The sequence below is a fragment of the Lactuca sativa genome, chromosome 3, assembly GCF_002870075.4.
Source record: "Lactuca sativa cultivar Salinas chromosome 3, Lsat_Salinas_v11, whole genome shotgun sequence".
Taxonomy (NCBI): Eukaryota; Viridiplantae; Streptophyta; class Magnoliopsida; order Asterales; family Asteraceae; genus Lactuca; species Lactuca sativa.
This window is the reverse complement of record NC_056625.2, coordinates 108,585,275-108,610,044: the sequence shown is the minus strand read 5'-3', so window position 1 is coordinate 108,610,044 and position 24,770 is coordinate 108,585,275. Positions and strand designations below refer to the sequence as shown.

Genomic DNA, 24,770 nt, shown 5'->3' with positions numbered 1-24,770 from the left:
CACATGCTAGTAGCAACTTCTATAGCAAGAGTTGGAGGTGCGTTTCATTTCATGCCTAGGATATTTATGAGAAACTACTACCTTTCTTTTGACTAGATTATCATCTTCAGATTCTTTAAAATAGTAGTCTGTAACACAATCCGCTATTGGCTATTGCGATGTAAGCATTCTATCTCATTTGAGTGTAAACTAATATTCTATTATGTACTCATTTTTATTGATTATGTTAATGTATGTGAAATGCTTAATAGTTGTTAATTTATAAGATTATATTCGGGCCATTAACATTCTTTGTAGTCTAATTAATACTTCCGATGCCTAAAAAATGCATTTTGATAGATTTGAACCTTAGTCTATTTTACTCTTCCATGAGAAGAATATATTAGCATGCATATGAAATGCTCACTTTACAATATGATCTCAAGGCTTTAATGGTGTTTCATCTATTGTCCTTTGATTCGACAAATATATTAAATTGTAAGATTTTACTTTCATTTTGTTTTCTTTTAGAACGATGCATTTTGAAAGTTCTACACAATTATAACGTTGTGCTTTCGTTTATCTTCTTAGTTATGGTACTTTGAGAGAATCCACATGGAGTCGTTATTTTGGTAGGCACCTTTTATACCATGCTTTAACTATAAAGCATATGCAAAAGAAACACCACTGAGGCCAAATAAGAACCACCAGGACTTAAGGAGACCTCACAAGTGGAAACCTAGATGAAGATATAACCAATTAAATGAGATATCTTTAGAACAAAACCATGAAGAGAGCCAATGAACAAGGAAGCAACACTAGGAGAGAAAATCAAAAGTATCCACTACAGGGGCAGATCCGGAGCATGGGGAAAACCGTCCACAAGGGAAAAACGACCATCACATGGGGCTATCATTTTGCATGAATGTTTGTTGATGCACAACTTAGACATTGCACTTCGGTTTTTTTTTTTTTTTTTTTTTTTTCATTAGCGGATTATACCTTGGAAATTGGGTTGATTATAGTTAGAAAGGATTCAGTGTTTGTGATATAGTCAAAAAGGATTGATAGACTCATCAACAGAAATTGGGTTGATTATAGTTTATTTTGGTTAATCCGGGTTAGAGTATGTAAAACGATAAATAACATCCGAATCGGAATCGGGAATGATTAAAGTGAACGATATACCAAGGTTAGATGTGATTAGTGGAATGGAAAAATGAAGCATAGTGTTATTTGTTGTTGTATTGCGAAAGAAATCTTGAAATGGTTGAAGACCACAAGGGCAAAGATCATTCAAAAACAGAACAAAATTTATTAGCGAACGTGTGAGGCATGCTAACATTCAATGAAGACGTAAAGGTTATCATACATAATTCATACATTCGATTGCTTCAAATCTTATTCTCATCCCTTGGTCGCCGGTGGATGTCCTCCTCCACATCCCCATATCCAACAATTTTGGTTTGCACCTCCTCCCCAACCCCAACCTCCACCTTGACCACCTCCACCTCCACCGCCACCCCCACCGCCACCTCCACCTCCATCACCACTCCCACTCCCACTCCCACTCCCACTACCTCCACCTCCACCGCCACCGCCACCTCCACTACCACTACCGCCACCTCCACCGCCACCTACTCCTCCTCCACCGCCTCCTCCACCTCCACCCCCGCCACCGCCTCCCTTTCCACCTCCCCATCCGTGACCTTCACCTTTGCCATTACCTCCTCCTCCTCCTCCACCTCTGCCGCCGCCGCCGCCGCCACCACCACCACCACCACCAGCACTGTTCCCTTTACCACCATTGTGCTTTTTCTTGTGCTTCCTCTTATTTCCACCACTTTTCCCACTCCCGCTCCCGCTCCCACTATCACTCCCACTCCCACTCCCACTCCCACCAGCACCACCACCAGCACCACCACCACCACCATGGTTCATTTCCATTTTGCTGTTAACCACAGTAATCTCAGAAGAAGTTGTGTTCTTTCCATGCACATTTAGTTCTTTCAAAACTCTACGATTTGAAATACCGTCCTTGGCCTCATGATTGAGTCCATCAACCAAATATAGGCTGAAAACAGCCACAAAGATGAAAAATGGTGCGAGCCCCATGGATGAATTTTGGTGGCAATGAGCTCGTAATTAACTCCAATCACATATTACCCTTATATATACATGCATTCCACAAAAGTATAGGGATACTTGAATAGTAATTCATATAACTGGATCCATCCACTGATAACAGCTAGCTACAGTCCCCACACATCGCTGCATACCTACTCATTTTTCCAACTATTAAATTTACATTTCTCATATTGTATCTTTAATTGAAGTAGTATTTGACGCCCATGTAAACATCACTTGCACTAACCTCTAACGTTGTATATATTACCAAGCATGATCGACACTTCAAAATTTCATAACGCATGCTTTTTTGTTAACAATAATTGCATTAATGGACTAGCCAAAAGAAGAAAGTATGAGATCCATACATGATAAACCACCTAATTTTAATGAGTAGACTCGGCCGATTGCATCATATATGGTTGTGTTTTGGTCCGACTTTTTACCTTTTTATTATTCAGGGAATTTTAAATATTTAGTAGTTATTTTTTTTTTAATTAAATTATGTAGAATAAAAACCGTATATCATAAGTATATTAGAACTATGTCCGTTTTCTTCATACATAGAGACTTACAGAGGAATATTATTATTATTTATTTATTTATGTATCATATAAAGTTTAGTAAATTAACTAATTATGTTTGACAAGTCATAACTAGTTTACAAGTTAGTTTATTATTTTATTTTTTTAGGTTGCTATAAATGATAAGGTAAAAAAGTAATTAATAAGCCAACTATTTGAAAAACTAAACAAACTAGTATTTCAACGAGCTTATTAATTTTTTTTTTAAATGATTCAAAATGTACCATTTATTGTAGCGTCTCAAAAATTCAAAGAGATTTTTCAGTTTTAAAATATAGTAACCAATTAAAATATTTGTTTCAAAACCATGTAGTAACATTTATTTGGTTAAAACCATACAATATCATAGTTAAGTTTACAAAACTGTGGAAACAAGCGTCTTCGATGCGTGTGTATAGTCCCACTGAGCACTTCTCACAAACAGCCTACAAAATGTTTGATCCACAACTGCATGCATAAAACATAGTGAGTTCCTCAGTATACCACATACTCGATAATACATATAATGTATCCACACAAGATCTCGACTCTAACGCTGAACAGTCAACTCTTCTAGCCACATACATATATTATGTGTATCGGGCCCAACCCTAGGGAGTATACGAGCCTAAACCTGGCTCTATTGCTAGTGACGGGAACCCTGGCCTTTCATACAGTTGATGTGATCCAACCACAATCTTCCTATCAGTGATGTGATCCATCCATAGTCTTCCTATCAGTACTGTGATCCAAACACATCCTTTCTATCAGTGTTGTGATCCAACCACAGTCTTCTTATTAGTGTTGTGATCCAACCACATTCTTCCTATTAGTGTTGTGATCCAACCACATTCTTTTTATCAGTGTTGTGATCAACTCACAGTCTCCAAACAAATCATAAAGTCAAATGTACTTAGTCAGGGGTTAGACAGACAGTCAAACCAGTGACCCACCCAAGAGCGAACAATTAGACAAGAACATCACAATCAGGTATTAAGCAAAGAGTTCTCAGGCTATCCACTAAAATTACATAGGACCTAAAGTATCTCTTTTGCCTAATCATGCGACATAACTACATAGCAAATACATACATGTCCATAACATTATCAACTAGTCTTTCCTAGTTTCATGCCATTGATCACTTCTCAATAAGTCCTTCGCTGGTCAATCAACATAATCCTGATGACTTATCTACCCTAGTTACACTAACCAACCATAACCCTTAACAGTTCTATACAATCAACAAGTAAGACCTTATGAGTCTATAATACATTGACATTAAGTGTCTAATACAACACATAAATACAAAGGAATTACCTCAACTAATAACATACTTGTGCTCTAATAACACCTCTATCCTAACATGCGAAGGATATATAATGAGATATATAAAATAGTGAGAAAATCACTTGCAATGAAGAACCGAAGAAGCAAAACTACACTCTCACACCTTGTACTGCTCAATCCCGCAAACCGACTATCACAAAGACAGAAAAATCCCTAATCACCAACCCAAATCCTCCAAGTTTGCCTCTAGGTCAAAATTTGTGACAACCCAAAGAATACATCACCAATTGCCGTTAATATTTAATTATAGGACGTAAAAATGTAATAAGGACATCCTTGTAATCACACAATATATTTTAATATATTCTAATTTTTTGTTCCTAATTGCATTAACCATTAGGCTAAAAAATAAGTGCATAAAAAGTCGTGTTACTTTGAGACATGGTTAACATATTTAGACTCTATAGGTTACCGCGATTCTAGAAATACAAATTTTGTAAGAATCTATCTTGGTATGAGTGAGATATGACATTTAAGGAAAATAAATATCTACGGTATTTAAAAAGTTACAATGAATAGAACTACAATGATATTGATCGACTTTTGGAAAAACTTATCAACTAGGCAATCATAATATTACAAAAGTAGGAATTATGAGCCAATGAATGCCTAAAACGGACGTCATATGAATGAGTTATAATTTTTATAAAATCATAAGGGTAATAGAAAGACGTCGAAAAAAGAAAGTCAAAACTAGACAAAACGACCAAAAGGAAAGTTGTAGAGAATGACGATACCTACACGGTTATATAAGAGTCTTTGAGAATGGAGTTCATATGCTAGTGTTACGGAGTTTCAATGTTGAATTTTTACCATCACGCACGCTAACCTAAAGTGCGCCGCAGTCACCGACACCTGATACGTCAAGATATGGGATGACGTGGCACTCTGAGATGAGGACACGTGGCAGCATTGTATGATTCACATGCAATTCTATGGCATGCACTCCAAAACTTGCTATAAATAACAAGTTTCGGCAGCTCAATTCCTCATTCCCTGCTTCAGTTTTCTCTCTATATCGTTCCGTGTGCCACCGCCTCAAACATATCTCAAAGTGTGAACTTGTGATTTCTAACCTACCACAACATTTTCATAACTCACGAGTGAGTTCACAGCCCCATTTTCCAAACCTTTTCGGGGGGAATACATGCCTAAAATGAACCTTTACATAGTTATTACTAATTATAGTTAGAGAATTATGCTCATTACATTAGGATGATATTATGCCCGGTAGCTACTCTGCCCAAACTCTTTACCTAATATTATGGGTAGTTGTTATGCTAAACCACTATGATAGATATGATCACACCTAGTTGTCACACTGGCCAGTTGCCAAGAAACGTTGAATCTTATTATTTTAACCACCATTCAGATAAGCTTAGTACCTAGTATTACTCTGCCCAAACACTGGGTTACGCAAAACACACTAATTATATATATATATATATATATATATATATATATATATATATATATATATATATATATATATATATATATATAAAATAAGTAAAACTATAAAAATAAAATACGAATAACATAACGACCGACCATGGGAGGCCACTACAACAAGAGTTAGATGAGACATGATTCAATAACACGCTGATATATTTTCATCTAGCTCCCGACCTATAATCGTTAAATCTTAAGTGGGAAGGATAGATATGTATAGATTTATACGGGGTTGACACCCCTACCTATGGTTGCTAGCTACAACCTGACAACATGTCGAAGCAGACATAACTTTCTAAACTCAACAACGTCCGATGAAGCGTCCTGGTTTTTTTTGGATCAACCGTCATAGATCGGTTATAAGAACTCATCGTAACTTTGGTAAAATAAAACTACCTATCATAGATTACTTCTAGGAACCAACCTACGAAAGTAGTGATAGTACACACAAACTTAAGGAAGCAAGTTTAGGATAAACAAGATAAACTAAAACACCCACACTTTAAGAATCATAAACCTATGGACTCACCAACATTATGTTGACCTCTCAAATGACACGTATTCTCAGGAGAATGAACATGTCTGAAGGAGGAGATAACCCCGGTGATGCAGCCCGAAGTCTATGTGCTTTAATTTTTCTACTTTGCTTTGGTAACCTACTTGTACCTTGAACAACTATGTAACATATTTTATTTAATGAGTAAATTGCTATTTTGTTTAATACATCCTGTGTATTTCTCAATTTATATCTTTGGCATGAAATCTGAATATCCTAAGTTTGCACAGCTTGACGCTTCCGTTGCCAGCCAGGGGTATGAATAATTGATATTATAGCTATAGATTATAGTGAACTAGTAATCCTTTAGGAAATACATATATAATCTAGGGCTACACTCTGATTAGGTTTAACCCTTTAAACCTAATAAATTAGTATTTACATTAATTACCCTACTTCTTGACTACTCATGGATTTGTTTTAGAGACTTTTACATTTGGAGATTTTTGACTCAATAACATCGACTCTCGAGGATTTCTTGCCCTAGGAACCACTAACTTACGACATAGTAGGGGGACTCGGGAGTTACAACTTTTATCTTTTATAACTGGATATTATATAGTATTTAATTGATCTTTACATATATTATATACATCTTTCCTGTTTGATATCTTATGCGGATTTGTCGAGAGCATGGCAGGAGATGGATTGTGGAGGGTAGCTTCCTCATCAGAGGAGGAATGTGATGTACTTGTTAACTTCGACCCTGTCGATACCTGGAGGACGGTGATGACACAGAGCCCAATTATACTTTGACTGGGCACCTATCAAAGCCAACTCTTTCACCAAACTATACACCGGCAAGGATATATCTTCTCAGTTCTGAGTACGAGCCCGATAAGGAAAAGGAGGACACTGATACCTCACAAGAGATCTCACCACCTCCTCCCACTCCTTCACATAGATCTTACAGGAAGTACACGGGTAATTGGGTGGAGCAAACCCTGAGGAAGACGGTTGTCGCTCCCTATCGGAAGAGAGTGGAGTCCCCTCCAACATCACTACCACCTACAAAGAAACCCGATTGAGATGCCACTTGGATACCGCAAATACAAGCCTGGAGGGAGGAAGAGGATATTTGCTCACGATTCAAGGTGGGTAATCATCTACCACACCTCGTCCTACCTCAAATAATCCTATTAAGTAGGCTATTTCTCTTTTGGTGCCTCGTACCGCCCGTCACTTAGACCGCCTTGAAGCAATGGAATCTAAGATGTTCATATTGAGTATGACCCTGATGAAGCTCACAAAGAGGCTATAATATTTGGAGGAGGAGATGGACGTAATGGAAATGCAGACCTTACTAGTCCATGATTAGCTGCAGGAGGCACGAGATGAAGCCTAGTTCCGTCTTCAGGGGTAGAGGAGGTTGTCTGCCACATGGACTGATCAGAGCTTTAGGTGGAGAGGATGAAGTCACATGTTTCTCCTTTTGATGTTTGTTTAGAGTTTGTATATAGACAGTTAGTCGAGCTGATGGCTCTCTTGATAGTATATTGTGGATTCTAGTTTTCTTTTTTTTGTCCTAGTATGATGGCTAGGAGGGATACTGATACTTTTATTTTTGGGTTGGAATACGGGGAAAGGCTCACACACACATGTTTTGTAACCCTAAAGATTTTCCTATCCTAAAACCGCCCTTATGTTTTGATAGTTTTTGTATAATATATGATGCATGGCATTCTTATATGTTTTCATGGAATCTGTGTTGCTATGGTTGTTTCCATCACCAACACTAATACACCACGACCTAACCATGAAAGTACAAACTTACTAATTCCAACTAATTAAGTCACATATCGACGTTAACTTTAGGAATCTAGAAATTGCACCCCCAAGAATTACCAGATCTAGCAAAGGACTCCAAGCTGTACAGGATGCTCAGTCTGCACAAATTAACCCACCTCTAGATCACGTGGCTATTTAGGAAAAGGTCGAGCAAAGAATAACCGAGGAACTAGCAGCATTCGGGAATGATCGTCACACAAACTCGAGAACTGGAAGTGAAGGCTCCCAAGTAAACGAGAAAGGTGCATAAAGTGTGTGCACCTACAAATACTTTATGTACTACAAACCTAGGACGTTTTATGGGAACATGGTAGTTGGAGGCCTTACTAGGTGGATTGAGAAGACATAGTCTGTCTTTGAGATCCATTCTTGCGTCGAGGGAAGCAAGGTTAAGTTCATCGGTTTGACTTTTGCAGACACGACTATGTGTTGGTGGAATGGCCATGTCAAGCCCATGAGTCTCACAAGTGCTAATGCCTTAACTCATGATGAACTGAAACAGATGCTTATCGAGGAATACTATCCTCGATAGGAGATGTAAGAACTGGAGCAAGAGATGTGGAACTTGACCATGAGTGACATCGACATCTCGAATTACACCAACCGGTTCAATGACTTCACTAACTTTTACCCAAACATTGTGAGACATAAGTACAAGAAATTTTAAAGGTACATATAGGGATTGGTTCAGCCCATTCAAGGGTTGGCCATCGCTTCATGACCATCGACATATGATAGTGCGAAAAGATTGGCTTATATCCTGACCAAACGGCAAATAAGATGAGACATGTGATGGGTTTTAGCCATAAGAACTTTCCTATGTGCGCATGTAAAACCCTAATGCTTGGATCTAGGCTTTCTAATTAAACATGCTTTGAATCCAAGACTTCTAATGACTAATTAGGTATAAGAACAACACAAAACAGATCTAGAATCATACCTTTGAATCTCTTGTTTGATCTTGTTGTCTTGGAGCTCTAGAGTCACAATTGTAACTCCTCTAATGGCTTACAAACACCAAATAGCAAGGAGGATGATTTGAGAGAGAGGAGAGGGGAGGAAATTCGGCTAGGGATTCTCTACTTTCAATGAGTGCTCATTTCCCTTTGCCATTGGGTCTATTTATACTTGTAGACTCCTTAAGGGTTACAACTTAAACCCTAGTTGGATAAACTTCTCTTAAAGCAATCCATATCCTTTCCTTAGATAACCTTGGACGATTTTAAGCTATCCATAGCTTCTAGAATTCGTCCATTCTCTATCCAATAAGGATTTACAGTCTAAAGTTTAACTATCAAACAATTGACAGTTTATACCCTCTTATTTAATTAATCTATTTAAGTCACCAAATTAATACCAATTAATTTATGACTTATATTAATCAAATAACAATATTATTATTCTTTATATTATTCTCATAATATATTAATAATATTTATTCTCTCTTAATAAATCATCCTATCAAGTTGCTATGGTGAAGGCAACCCAAAAGGACCATGCACAATCGGGTCAAATACTTGCCTAATATAGATGCAGCCTTAGACACTATTCCAACAGTCTCCCACTTGGATAAGTCTAGTAACTATATGCACAAGTACAATTCGATTTGCAATCATTGCTCTCAAAGACGCTGTCAAACTCTGATCTAATCAATGTTGTCCTTTAGATAAGGGATCGTACAGTCCTCTGTTAGATATCATGCTGACAATTCTATGGAATGATCAGTCAAGCATTTAGGTTTCTCGATCTCTGATTTATTTGACATAGAACTTAATCGAACACATCAATTCAGTTTTGACCGAGCCCGACATATAAGTCAAATCAAATCATCGAGCGGCCGAGATATCACTTTTACCTTCTTAGGATAAAATTTACAGATAAACTTCGACTGATATGCATTTACTTATTCATTAACCAACTATACACAACAATGCGTTTTATAACACGGAGTTACTGATGCGTTTTCGCATTATCAATGTACAATCAATTAACAAATAACAAACCATATATCTGGGTTTTAAGACTATATGATATTATCGTCTTGCGATCACCCTTTTATATCATATTCCATAAGGTGATTCCAGCAAGCGCGGGTTTGTTCCAATGCTCAAAACCAGTTCATAAGCACTCATGAACGTCGCAACAATCCTTTGCTATGTATAATACCATTTAGACAATCTACACACCGATTCATCAAGATTTATTAGTGTACCATCACTAATATACGTGTCCCCTTCGGTAGTAATATGAAAACCATAAAACTGGGGCTGAACTCTAACTCTATCGGAACGTCTAAGAGGTAAGGATTCGTCAATCGGTTCAACCGGAGTTTCCTCCTTGGGTTGAGTGCCAGCGACAGAGGCTCCTTCATTTATCAACTCTTGAATCTCTTCAAGCTCGATCTGCCTCCCACTGTCTCCTTGGCTTATGAGTTCTCGCTCTCGGAAAACTCCTCTCCTCGCAACGAAGACAACATTGTCCTTCGGTCTATAGAAGAGATATCCAAAGGATTTCTGCGGGTAGCCGATGAAAATACATCGCTCACTACGAGGTTCGAGCTTGTCGTGAGTATCTCGTCTTACGAAATCCTCGCAACCCCAAACCTTGATATGTGCTAACGAGGGAGCTTTCCCTGTCCACATCTCGTGAGGTGTTTTGGCAACCTTCTTAGTAGGGACTCGGTTAAGGATATGGGCGGCAGTCTCTAAGGCATACCACCAAAAAGAGATAGATAGTGAAGCACGACTCATCATAGAGCGAACCATATCCAATAAGGTTCGATTACGCCTTTCTGCCACACCATTCAACTGTGGTGTCCAAGGTGGCGTCAATTGTGAAACTATTCCACACTCCTTGAGATAATTGTGGAATTCAAGACTTAGGTACTCTCCTCCTCGATCGGATCGAAGCATCTTGATTTTCCTGCCCAATTGATTCTCCACTTCATTCTTGAACTCTTTGAACTTTTCAAAAGTTTCTGACTTTTTCTTGATCAAATAGATATACCCATATCTACTATAGTCATCGGTAAAAGTCACGTAGAAGCCGTTCCCATCCTTCGTGGTTGATCTAAATGGTCCACATACATCGGTATGTATTAGGTCCAATAGACCCTCACTCCTTTCGCAAGTACTTGTGAAGGGTGACTTAGTTATCTTTCCAAGTAAACAAGACTCGCACGTGTCATCTTCCCTAAGGTCGAATGACTCCAACACTCCATCCTTTTGGAGTTGGGCTATGCGTTTCTTGTTGACATGTCCAAGACGACAGTGCCACAAGGATGCTCTATCCATACTATTGGAAGAATCTATGTTCAAAACATCATTTCCTAAGTTATCAACAATCATAACAGTTTCATATATTCCATTATTACATGGTATAGCTTCAAAATAAAAGACACCATTTAGATAAGCTAAAATAGAACCATTCTCATTATTAAAAGAAAATCTAAAACCTTGTCTAAACAAACCATGAAATGAAATGATGTTTCTAGCCATTTATGGCGAATAACAACAATTGTTCAAATCTAAACATAAATTATTCCTAAGCACTAAATAATACACTCCAATCTTGGTCACAGGCGACGATCTTCTGTTCCCCATGATTAGATTGATTCTTCCTTGCTCAACATCCCTACTTCTTCTTAGTCCCTGCACATTAGAACAAATGTGGTAACCACAACCGGTATCAAGAACCCAAGAAATAGCATGATTAGAATCGTTAGATTTAATTGTGTATATACCTGTGAAAGATGGCTTGATCTTTCCTTCCTTGATGGCTTACAGGTACTCTGGGCAGCTTTTCTTCCAATGTCCTATCTTGTGGCAGTGGTGACACTCTGCCTCCTTTGGGTTAGGGCAGGGCTTAGCAGGATCAACTTTGGTCCCACTAGAAGAGGCACCATCTCGGGCTTTCACCTTACGATAGTTCTTAGACGAAGCCTTCCTCTTCTTTCCCTTCCCTTGACCAATAGCCAAGACAGGAGTAGCGGGTGGATTGGGAGTTGGTGCAACAAACTTTTCTATGAAGTTACTCTCAGGGACCCTCAAGAGACCTTGGAGTTTGCTTAGGGTGACCTCCTCTTTGTTCATGTGGTAGGTCATCCTAAATTGATTGTAGCTCGGAGGCAATGAGTGAAGCACCATGTCGATCGCCAAGTCTTCCCTGAAGTCAACATTTAACTTGCGAAGGCGGTCGACATACCTTTGCATCTTTTGCAGGTGCACGGTAAGAGACTCTCCATGACCCATATTAGCGGAAATCATGTTAGTGAAAATCTCTTAACGCTCTTGTCTCGCGTTTTGGTGGTATCTCTCCAATAAGTCTTGATGCATCTCATATGGGTACATGTCCTCATAGGACTTTTGGAATTCGGAGTTCATGGTGGCTATGATGATGCAATGTACCTTCGTTGCATCGCGCTCATGAGTTTCAAAAGCGGTCATTTCAGCCGGAGTAGCGATTTCAGGGTTGATTTTCTTGAGCTTCTCATCGAGGACATAATCCTTATCCTCATAGCGAGCAATGGTGCGAATGTATCTTATCCATTCGCTAAAGTTCATCCCATCGAAAGTAACATTTTGACAAAAGCTCATCAATGTGAAAGAACTAGCAGCAGCGTTGTTTGCATCCGGCATCTACAAATAGAAAGGACAAAGATAGATTAGAATATGAATCCCTAATTATCACCCAATAAGAAAATTATGGCTAGGATCCAACAACAATATTTACATATTAGAAAAGGGATGCCGTAATCCAACATGCAAATAATATGAAGGTAAGTGAATGACAATTCACTAATTCTCCACCATAAAAACCTAACTATAAGTCCTAAATATATTGAGAATTCCTAGGTTCGGATGAGATTCATTGAAACTATTCAATGACATGTTTAAATCTCGATATGCCCCTCTTGTTTGTGACTGGGATACCGAGGATCACAAAGCGGGTGTGAATTACCATGCAAATTCACATGGTGCCTTCATTGTAACGATCACCTATTCGATGTGCCGGTAAACCACACGCGCTCCATCGAACTATGATAAACAATGAATCACCCTTTTCCACCTTTTCTTAGAACCAATTAGTGTGCCGGCAAACCACACACGCTCCACTAATTTCTTAGCAAGGGTGCAAAGTGTAATTTCATGGGATTGCATCAAATCACTTTTCCTAAAGTAACTAAGATTGGGAAATTTTAAAATATGTGTAGTTACTTTGTATTTCCTATTATACTTTTAATGAGAGGATGAGGTTTCCCTATCCTACCCGTTCGGCTAACGACCCTCCACCGATCAAGCAAGCGGTGGGTGTGAGTGTACACCCATTAAGCGCCATTTTATAGGCCGCAACCTTATACCCACCTTATAGATCGGCTTCGTGAATAAGGCCTACTAACGGTAAGACTGACATTTTAGTTATACATACATACATATATATATATATATATATATATATATATATATATATATATATATATATATATTAATCATGTAATATTATATTAGTATAGGGTCGTATTTTAAACTTTTTTTAAAAAATATAGGGTTTGAAATTTAAATTGTCTAAATTAAAACTTTTAATCACAATACATAAATTTCGAAACTTGAGGACATGTTTTAAACATTTAAAACATGGAGGATCAAATAACAAATAATTGTAATTAACAATTAATTTCCTAATTATCTATATTTGACTTACTCAAGATTTCTTGCAAGATAATTACCAATTTAATCAAAATAATTAATTAATTATCATATAAGGAAATTAAATATTTTATTAGTTGATAAATATCTTTAATTAGATCAGGATTATAGTCATATATATCAAAAAATCGGATTAGGGTTGATCTAATATGATTAAGGTAAGTTTCCATAAGATAATCTTGAAGAAATCCCGAATCTGGCCATTCCTGACGCTTGGACTCATCGAGTGCACCAAGGGACTCGCCGAGTCCATGACTCAAAAACACAAAAATCGAATTTTGCAGTTAAGTTTCAAACAAACAAGTAACAATTTAATAGAAACCAAGCTAGGCTTTGATACCACTGATGGGTTTTAGCCATAAGAACTTTCCTATGTGCGCATGCAAAACCCTAATGCTTGGATCTAGGCTTTCTAATTAAACATGCTTTGAATCCAAGACTTCTAATGACTAATTAGGTATAAGAACAACACAAAACAGATCTAGAATCATACCTTTGAATCTCTTGTTTGATCTTGTTGTCTTGGAGCTCTAGAGTCACAATTGTAACTCCTCTAATGGCTTACAAACACCAAATAGCAAGGAGGATGATTTGAGAGAGAGGAAAGGGGAGGAAATTCGGCCAGGGATTCTCTACTTTCAATGAGGTGCTTATTTCCCTTTGCCATAGGGTCTATTTATACTTGTAGACCCCTTAAGGGTTACAACTTAAACCCTAGTTGGATAATATTCTCTTAAAGCAATCCATATCCTTTCCTTAGATAACCTTGGATGATTTTAAGCTATCCCTAGCTTCTAGAATTCGTCCATTCTCTATCCAATAAGGATTTACAGTCTAAAGTTTAACTATCAAACAATTGACAGTTTATACCCTCTTATTTAATTAATCTCTTTAAGTCACCAAATTAATACCAATTAATTTATGAATTATATTAATCAAATAACAATATTATTATTCTTTATATTATTCTCATAATATATTAATAATATTTATTCTCTCTTAATAAATCATCCTATCAAGTTGCTATGGTGAAGGCAACCCAAAAGGACCATGCACAATCGGGTCAAATACTTGGCTAATATAGTTGCAGCCTTAGACACTGTTCCAACAACATGTTGGTCCATAAAACCGACATCCCGAGGACAAGGGAAAACAAACGCAAATCGAAAAGCAGATTTAAGGGTGACTCCAAGCAAGTTCCCAACAAAAGAAAGAAAACTGTCAAAGCATATGCCATCAATGCGGCCCTGCACTAACTGTAGTTCTCACATCCCAAGTGCAACTCATGTCACTTCCACCACTCTGGTAACTACATGCATTGTACCTGGTGCAATCACAGAGGACATCCTGGAAATAGTACCGACAACCTGCGACTATTCCTACCACCGCAACCAACCCAGTCATGGTTGTCTTGCTAGATAATCGAGCCTACTTTGAGTAAAGGATTGTTGGTTACCTCAGAAGGAACTGACCAAAAGTTGAGGAATGAGGGAAGAAACGCAAAGGGAAGCACGTTTGTGATTGGTGCAAAGGATGCCATTCAGGACCTTACCGTTGTGACAAGTACTTTTCCTGTTCACGATTTATACACATATGTACTCTTTGATTCTGGTGCTGAAAGAATTTGTATTAGACCTATGTTTAGAAAACTTTTAATCTATAAGTCTAGGAACTTAGATGAGCCTTATATAATAGAAATGGCCAATGGTGAATCCGGTAGTGGTCAGGAAATACTAGAAAACTGCCTCCTAACTCTCAATAACCTTACTTTTCACGTCAAGCACATGACCATGACCATCGGTAGCTTCAATGTCATCGTTGGTATGGATTGGTTATCTGCACACAAAGATGAGATCTTATACTACGACAAGGAAGTACAACTACTATTACCCAATGGGGAATCATAGGTAATATACGAAGATAAGACCAACAAAAGCCTCAAAATCATCTCCTGCATGAAGGCACATTAATACCTTTAGAAGAAGTATGACACTTTCTTGGTGCACATCGCATACAAGAAGGGAAAGAAGAAGGAAATTAAGGACATACCCCAAATATGTGATGTTTTCCCGAGGTATTTACGGAGGACTTGCCCATACTACCGCCAATTCCTGAAGTTGAATTTTGAATTGACCTAGTCCTAGGGCCATCTACAGTGGCAAAATCTCCCTACTGATTAGTCCCTTCGGAAATACAAGAGTTGTCCTTCGAAAATACAAGAGTTGTCCAGTCAGCTTCAGGAGCTTCTAGATAAAGGCTTTATAACACCAAGTGTCTCACCCTAGGGAACCATGGTGCTATTCCTTAATAAGAAGGATGGAATCTTCAGAATGTGCATCAATTACCAAGAACTAAATAAGTTGATGATCAAGAACACATATCCACTCCCAAGGATTAACGATTTGTTCGATTAACTCCAAGGATCCAAAATTTAATCAATGATTGATTTAAGGTTAGGGTACCATCAACTTCGAGTTCTAGAGGAGGACATTCCGAAGATGGCATTTAGAACTCGATAAGGCCACTACGAGTTCCTAGTTATGCCTTTTGGCTTCACTAATGCTTAATCAGTCTTCATGGATTGCACAAACTGTGTTTGTAAGCCATACCTTTGCAAATTATGATCGTATTTAATGATGAAATATTAATATACACATGAATAGAGGAGGAACACGAGCAACATCTTCGAATCATTTTGGTTGTTGACAAAAGAGAAATTGTACGAAAAGTTCCTGAAGTGTGAATTTTGGCTTAGGGAAGTACACTTTCTAGGACACATGGTTAGTGACAAGGGTATTCACGTAGATCCTTCCAAGATTAAATCCATAAAGAATTAGGAAGCACCCACGACGCCAACGGAGGTGCGTAAATTTCTAGAATTCTCAGGCTATTACATTAGATTTATTGAAAATTTCTCAAAGATAGCAAAACCCCTGTTGATACTCATACATGAAGATTTGAAGTTTTAGTGGAAAGAATATGAGTTTTAGAGATTGAAACACATTCTGTGGGGTGCACCGATTCTTTCACTTTCAGAAGGAACTGAAGACTTCATTGTCAATTGCAACGCATCACATCAGGGCATGGGATGCGTACTTATGCAAAGAGACAAAGTGATCGCTTAAGATTTTCACCAACTCAAAACTCACGAGAATAATTACACCAACCATGAATTGGAATTGGGAGCTTTAATTTTCACCTTGAAGATCTGGTGACACTACTTGTATGGCACAAAGTATGTCATATACACAGAACATAAAAGTCTTCAACACATCTTCAAACAAAAGGAACTTAACATGAGATAATAAAGATGGGTTAAGCTGCTGAACAACTACGAGTGTGAGATTCGATACCACCCAAGAAAAGCTAACGTAGTAGCAGATGACCTAAGTAGAAAGGAACGAGTCAAACCTCACAGAGTGAAGGCTCTCACTCTAACTATCCAGTTAAACCTTCCTATCCAAATTCGAGAAGCCCAAGTAAAGGCACTTAAGGAAGAAAACAAGGCGAAAGAATGCTTACGCGGTATGGAAAAGCAATTCGAGTCCAAAGATAATGGAACCTCGTGTTTCATGGACCGAATTTGGGTACGAAAATTTGGCAACATCAGAAGTTAGGTACTGGACGAAGCTCACAAGACAAGATAATTAGTTCACCCAGGATATGATAAGATGTATCTTGACTTAAAAAAGGTATTGGTGGCCGATCTTGAAGGCATAAATCGCCACCTTCATGAGAAAATGATTGACTTACGCTAAGGTTAAGGCAGAATACCAAAAATTTTCGGGTTTGCTGCAATAACCCACAATACCCGAATGTATATGAGAGCAAGTTGCCATGGACTTCATCACAAAACTACACAAAACAGCTAGAAGCTATGGCACGATTTGGTTAGTAATCGATCATTTGACGAAGTCAACCTATTTCCAACCCATTAAAAAATGGACAAAATGAAAAAGTTGTCTAGAAATTATGTCAAGGAGATAGTCCGGCTACACTGTGTACCAACATTGGTCATCTCACAGAGAGACCACCGATTTATGTCCAAGTTCTGGAAACAATTTAATGGGAACTAGGAACCTGACTCGATATGAGTACCTCTTACCATCTGCAGACAGATGGTCAAAGGGAGAGGACCACACAAACCATGGAAGATATGCTCAAAGCATGTGGGATAGACTTTGGAGATGCATGGGATGCTTACCTACCATTGGTTGAGTTCTCCTATAATAGTAGTTATCACACAAGTATAAACGCTGCACCATATGAAGCACTTTATGGTAGAAAGTTTTGTTGACCGTTGTGCTGGGCAGAAGTTGGTGATACCCAACTAGAAAAGAAACATGTTGGGAACACTTTGCTAACTGAACCTGAGATCATTCACGAAACAACCGGGAAGATCGTGAGAATTAAGGAGCGATTGAGGATGGATCATGATCGTTAAAAGAAATACGGCAACTTTCGACAAAAACCACTTGAATTCCAAGTTGCAGATAGAGTCATGATAAGAGTATCTCCTTAGAAAGGAGTTATAAGATTTGGAAAGAGTTGTAAACTCAATCAATGATAAATAGGACCTTTTAAGATCCTTGCCAAAATAGGCCCAATAGCCTACCATCTTGCTCTTCCCAAGAGCTCAACAGCATACACAACGTCTTCCATGTTTCAAACCTTAAGAAATGTCTCTTTGAAGACACGCCAATTATGCTTCTCGATGAAATCTAGATTGACACAAAACTCAACTTTATCGTTGAACCAACTGAGATCATGCATCACAAAGTCAAGAGACTTATGCAAAGAGGCATTCCCATAGTCAAGGTACGATGGAACTCTAAGCAAGGAACGAAATACACATGGGAACACGAAGATTAAATGAGGAATGAGTATCCCCATTTATTTAAAAACATCCTAGCTACATGCTAAATCTAAAGACAAAATTTCTTTTAATGGGGGGAGGATGTGACTACCCAGAGATTACGTCACCAACCGCAGTTATATTTAACGATATGACATAAAAATGTGAAAAGGACATTCTTGTAATCACACAATATGTTTTAATATATTTGAATTTTCCATCCCTAATTACATCAAACATTAGGCTAAAAAATAAGTGTGCAAAAAGTCGTGTCACTTTGGGAACATGTTAACATATTTAGACTGTATAGGTTACCTTGATTCTAGAAATATAATTTTTGTACGAATCTGACACGGTATGGGTGAGATATGGTATTTATGGTAAATAAATATCTACCATACTTAAAAAAGTATCGACGGCAAAAACTACAAGGAGATTGGTCAAATTTTGGAAAAAGTCACCGACTAGGCAATCATAATATTAAAAAAGTAGGAATTATGAGGCAAGAGACGCCTAAAACGAACGTCATATGAAGGAGTTATGATTTTTATAAAATTATAACGGTAATAAAAACACGTCGAAAAATGAAAGTCAAAACTAGACAAAACAACCAAAAGGAAAGTTGTAGAGAATGACGAGACATACACGGATATATAAGATTCGTTAAGGACGAAGTTCATATGTGAGAGTTAGGGAATTTCAAAAGTTCATTTTTACTGTCGCACGCGCTGGTGCGTAGTGCGCTGCATATACTAACACCCAATACGTGGAGATATACGAGGACGTGACACGCTGATATGAGGACATATGGTAGCATCATACGGTTCACACACACTTTCACGACGCACACTCCAAAACTTGCTATCAATAACAAGTTTTGGCAACTCATTTCCTCATCCCTCTCTTATGTTTTCTCTCTATATTGTTCTGCGTGCTACCACCCGAGCATCTCGAGAAGTGCGAAGTTGTGATTTATACCCTACCACAATGTTTTCATAACTCAGAGTTGATTTCACGGCCCCATTTTCCAAACCTTTTCGAGGGGGGGGGGGGATACATGTATAGAATGCAACTTTACATAGTTATTACTAATTGTAGCTGGATAATTATGCTCATAACTTTAGGATGATATTATGCCCGATAGCTACTTTGCCTAAACTCTTTATCTAATATTATACCTAGTTGTTATTCTAAATCACTATGGTAGATAAGATCATAACTAGTTGACATGATAGGAAAGATATGTATTGGTCTATATAGGTTAACACCCGCACCTGTGGTTAATAGCTACAACCCGATGATATGTTGAAGTAGGCAACCAAATTGACAATTTCTAGCACACTGATGAATTTCATTACATAATTTAATCTGGAATGTCCTTTCATTGTATTTCCATCGAACTGCAACCTTAAATGGACACTGCATTTTTTTTTATTGTCACTCCTTCCACCACCACACTTAGCTATAACCCTCAATTTGTCATTTTTTTTCAAAATTAAGCTAGTATCGTCCATGGACTGTATTGTTTGTCTCCATCATCTACCGTTCCATCAATACTCCATCAGGGCCTCATCTCTTTCTAGTCAACGTTGGGATCATACACCGTATACTCGATGCCAACATCTTCATCATCCTCATCTAAGTGGGCATGCTTATTTTGTTGGTCACCAGGATTGTCTCCATCATCTACCATTCCATCAATACTCATCCTTAATATGTTTCCGTCACATAATAAGTTAAGGAAAGGATCATCACATAGTTTTGAAGGGGATTTGAAAGTTTCTTCAGAAAAATCCTAGAAGCTAAATTGGGCACAACCTTCTCAGCATCAAACCCTTCTCGAATGCATGAAACCCTTTATCAGTGATGGTTCGTTAAAGGTGATGGCTAGGGATTAGATTAGTGGTGACCAAATAATACATATAACATGCTCGTCACCGAGTATTAGCTCTTAAGTAATAATTCCATGAAAATATCGTATCCATAGTCAAGAAAAAATTAATATCAGGCATTTTTCCAATTTAATGACAAAAATATAGGACTTTTCTGATATTAGTCCTTTGAATTGAGATTAAATCTATTATTTAATTAATTCAAATCCGACTTTGCCTGCAAGTTACCTAAACTATAAATAGGACCCCAAGACCAACATAAATCGTTCATACCTTTACCTAGAAACTTAGGAACAAAATTTCTATCAATCTCCTTTCCCTCCTTTTCATTATAGGGTTTCTAAGGTTTTGGGTGTGAGCCATTACCGACATCATACTTTTGATGCTTGCTTTCTAAAGACACAAAGGAAATGATCAAAGATTTATTTTCTATAATAAATCTAAAGGTATGTAAACCCTAATTCATGAATTTCGATTTTCATAGAGTTCCTTTAGGGTTCTTGAAGTTCATAGTATGTTGCTATCAATTAGAGAAAACATGGGTCCTTTATAGGTTGCCTGTGAACTAAAGTGTTAAGATTTTCCGCTTTACATGTTTTTGATAACCTATAAAACCCATAAGATCTTTCATGTCTCTTGCGCTTAGCAAGAAGTTTGATGATGCTCCAGGCGTATTGGATAACCCGTTGGAGTTGGAGATCTTCGATGGCCGAACAATGAGTGCTCTGAGGGATTACCTGGGTTGCATTCTCGAGTTATTCCTCTGCGAGTTTGAAGTGATCAACAAATAATAGAGGAGTACTTAGTCCACCATTCTATTCGTAGAAATTAACAACAAATATATATTTTTATAATAAAAAATATTTGTTATGTTTATATATGATTTTTTTAATGATAATATCCATTAAATCCATAGTAATTTTAAAAAAAAGTCATAATATTTTAGTTATTAGGTAATTTTCGAAAAAGTCCTAACATTTTGACCAAACTAACGAAAAGGACATGATATATACCATCTAAATCTGCGAAATCTGTCAAAAAAGTTTTTTTCGAAGTTTTAGCTGATATTTTGTATTTTTTATAAATAAAATTTAGTTTAAAACAATTACATAAATTACACTAAATTTTTTTCCATTTTCTATTACATAACTTTTCCACTTTTGCTTGGCTTTGATAGGACTGATAGATAATTTTGTGGAATAGGTTTACTATATTGAAGATACTTTAAGGTTTTTGGTTTTTGGTTTTTATTTTGTTTTTATTTTTATTTTTAATATGGGTGCTTATCTAACACCCAAAAAAACTTAGAGGAAATGTTTTCACTAAGTTATATGTCTTCTTCAGATTCTTTAAAACATAAGAAAGTGGAGCCATTGTTGGTCACATGCTAGTAGCAACTTCTATAGCAACAGTTGGAGGAGCGTTTCATGCCAAGTATATTTATGAGAAACTACTATTTCTTTCTTTTGACTATATTATCTTCTTCAGATTCTTTAAAATAGTAGTCTGTAACACAATCCTCTATTGGCTATTGCGATGCTTACATTCTATCTCATTTGAGTGACAACTAATATTCTATTATGTAATCATTTTTATCGATTATGTTAATGTATGTGAAATGCTTAATAATTGTTAATGTATAAAATTATATTCGGGCCATGAACTTTCTTTGTAGTCTAATTAATACTTCCGATGCCTAAAAATGCATTTTGATAGATTTGAACCTTAATCTATTTTACCCTTCCATAAGAAAAATATATTAGCATGCATATGAAATGCTCATTTTACAATATAATCTCAAGGCTCGTTTTACAATTAATACTTCCTATTGTCCTTTGATTCGACAATTATATTCAAGTGTAAGATTTTACTTTCATTTTGTTTTCTTTTAGAACGATGCATTTTGAAAGTTCTACTCAGTTATAACATTGTGCTTTCGTTTTATCTTCTTATTTGTGAATGTTACTTTGAGAGAATCCACATGGAGTCGTTATTTTGGGAGGCACCTTTTATACCGTGCTTAAACTATAAAGCATATGCAAAAGAAACACCACAGAGGCCAAATGAGAACCACCAGGACTTAAGGAGAGGGGAAAGCCAGAGGAAGATATAATCAATTGAATGAGATATCTTTAGAACAAATCCATGAAGAGAGCCGATGAACTTGGAAGCAACACTAGGAGAGAAAATCAAAATTGTCCACTACAGGGGCAAAACGACCATCACATGGGGCTATCATTTTGCATGAATGTTTGTTGATGCACAACTTAGACATTGCACTTAGATTTTTTTTCCTCGTTAGCGGATTATACCATGGAAATTGGGTTGATTATAGTTAGAAAGGATTCAGTGTTTGTGATATAGTCAAAAAGGATTGATAGACTCATCAACAGAAATGGGGTTGATTATAGTTTCTTTTGGTTAATCAGGGTTAGAGTATGTAAAACGGTAAATAACATCCGAATCTGAGTTAGAAATGATTAATTAATGATCTATTAAGGTTAGATGTGATTAGTGGAATGGAAAATGAAGCAAAGTGTTATTTGTTGTAGTATTGCGAAAGAAATCTTGAAATAGTTACAAGACCACAAGGGCATACATCATTGAAAAACAGAACAAAATTTATTAGCGAACGTGTGAGGCATGCTAACATTCAATGAAGACGTAAAGGTTATCATGCATAATTCATAGAGTCCGATTGTTTCAAATCTTATTCTCATCCCTTGCTCGCAGGTGCATGTCCTCCTCCACATCCCCATATCCAACAATTATGATTTGCACCTCCTCCCCAACCCCAACCTCCACCTTGACCACCTCCACCGCCACCGCCACCACCACCGCCACCGCCACCGCCACCGCCACCTCCATCACCACTCCCACTACCACTACCCCCACCGCCACCGCCACCGCCATTACCACTACCACCACTGCCACCGCCACGTCCATTACCACTACCACTACCGCCACCTCCTCCACCACCTCCTCCCCCTCCACCCCCGCCACCTCTTCCCTTTCCACCTCCCCATCCGTGACCTTCACCTTTCCCATTTCCTCCTCCTCCTCCTCCTCCTCCTCCACCTCCACCTCCACCTCCTCCTCCACCTCCACCTCTGCCACCACCACCACCACCACCACTACCACCCCCACCCCCACTCCCACTCCCACCTGCACTGTTCCCTTTACCACCATTGTGCTTTTTCTTGTGCTTCCTCTTATTTCCACCACTTTTACCACCCCCACTCCCACTCCCACTCCCACTCCCACTCCCACCACCACCACCACCACCACCACCATGGTTCATTTCCATTTTGCTGTCAACCACAATAATCTCGGAAGAAGTTGTGTTCTTTCCATGCACATTTAGTTCTTTCAAAACTCTACGATTTGAAACAACGTCCTTAGCCTCATGATTGAGTCCATCAACCAAATATAGGCTCAAAACAACAACAAAGATGAAAAATGGTGTGAGCCCCATGGATGAATTTTGGTGGCAATGAGCTCGTAATTAACTCCAATCACATATTACCCTTATATATACATGCATTCCACAAAAGTATAGGGATACTTGAATAGTAATTCATATAACTGGATCCATCCACTGATAACAGCTAGCTACAGTCCCCACACATCGCTGCATACCTACTCAACGGACCCAATTTTCCACCTATTAAATTTACATTTCTCATATTGTATCTTTAATTGAAGTAATATTTGAGGTCCATGTAAACATCACTTGCACTAACCTCTAACGTTGTATATATTACCAAGCATGATATCGACACTTCAAAATTTCATAACACATACTTTTTTGTGAACAACAATTGCATTAATGGACTAGCCAAAAGAAGAAAGTATGAGATCCATACATGATAAACCACCTAATTTTAATGAGTAGACTCGGCCGATTACATCATATGGTTGTGGTTTTGGTCAGAATTTTTACCTTTTTATTATTCAGGGAATTTTAAATATTTAGTAGTTATTTTTTTCAATTAAATTCACGTAGAATAAAAACCGTATATCAGTGATGTGATCCAACCATAGTATTCCTGTCAGTGTTGTGATCAAACACATTGTTTCTATCAGTGTTGTGATCTAACCACAGTCTTCCTATTAGTGTTGTGATTCAACCACAGTCTTCCTATCAGTGCTGTTATCCAACCACATTCTTTTTATCAGTGCTGTGATCAACCCATAGTCTCCAAACAAATCATAAAGTCAAATGTAGTCAGGGGTCATATAGAGAGTCAAACATGTGACCCACCTGAGAGTGAACAATTAGACAAGAACATCTCAATTAGGTGTTAGGCCAATAGTTCTCAAGCTATCCACTTAAATTACATAGGACCTAAGGTATCTTTATCACCTAATCATGCGACATAACTACATAGCAAATACATCCATGTCCATAACCTTATCAACTAGTCATCCTTAGTTTCCTGCCATTGATCACTTCTCAATAAGTCCTTTGCTGGTCAATCAACATAATCTTGATGACTGGTCTAC

At 37.6% G+C, this 24,770-nt stretch overlaps 2 protein-coding genes across 2 annotated transcripts; both read right to left on the bottom strand.

The window, feature by feature from the left end:
- Positions 1 to 1,386: 1,386 nt before the first annotated feature.
- LOC128132808 (putative glycine-rich cell wall structural protein 1) lies at positions 1,387 to 2,094 on the bottom strand. The gene is made up of 2 exons (XM_052769787.1): positions 1,749 to 2,094; positions 1,387 to 1,661 (listed from the first exon to the last, which is right to left on the bottom strand). Exons 1-2 carry the CDS (start codon positions 2,092 to 2,094, stop codon positions 1,387 to 1,389), a joined length of 621 nt encoding a protein of 206 aa, XP_052625747.1.
- A 20,886-nt stretch (positions 2,095 to 22,980) lies between these two features.
- On the bottom strand, positions 22,981 to 23,739 carry LOC111898057 (putative glycine-rich cell wall structural protein 1). The gene is made up of 2 exons (XM_052769786.1): positions 23,430 to 23,739; positions 22,981 to 23,333 (listed from the first exon to the last, which is right to left on the bottom strand). The coding sequence occupies exons 1-2, from the start codon at positions 23,737 to 23,739 to the stop codon at positions 22,981 to 22,983; spliced, it is 663 nt and encodes a 220-aa protein (XP_052625746.1).
- Between the last annotated feature and the right edge of the window lie 1,031 nt (positions 23,740 to 24,770).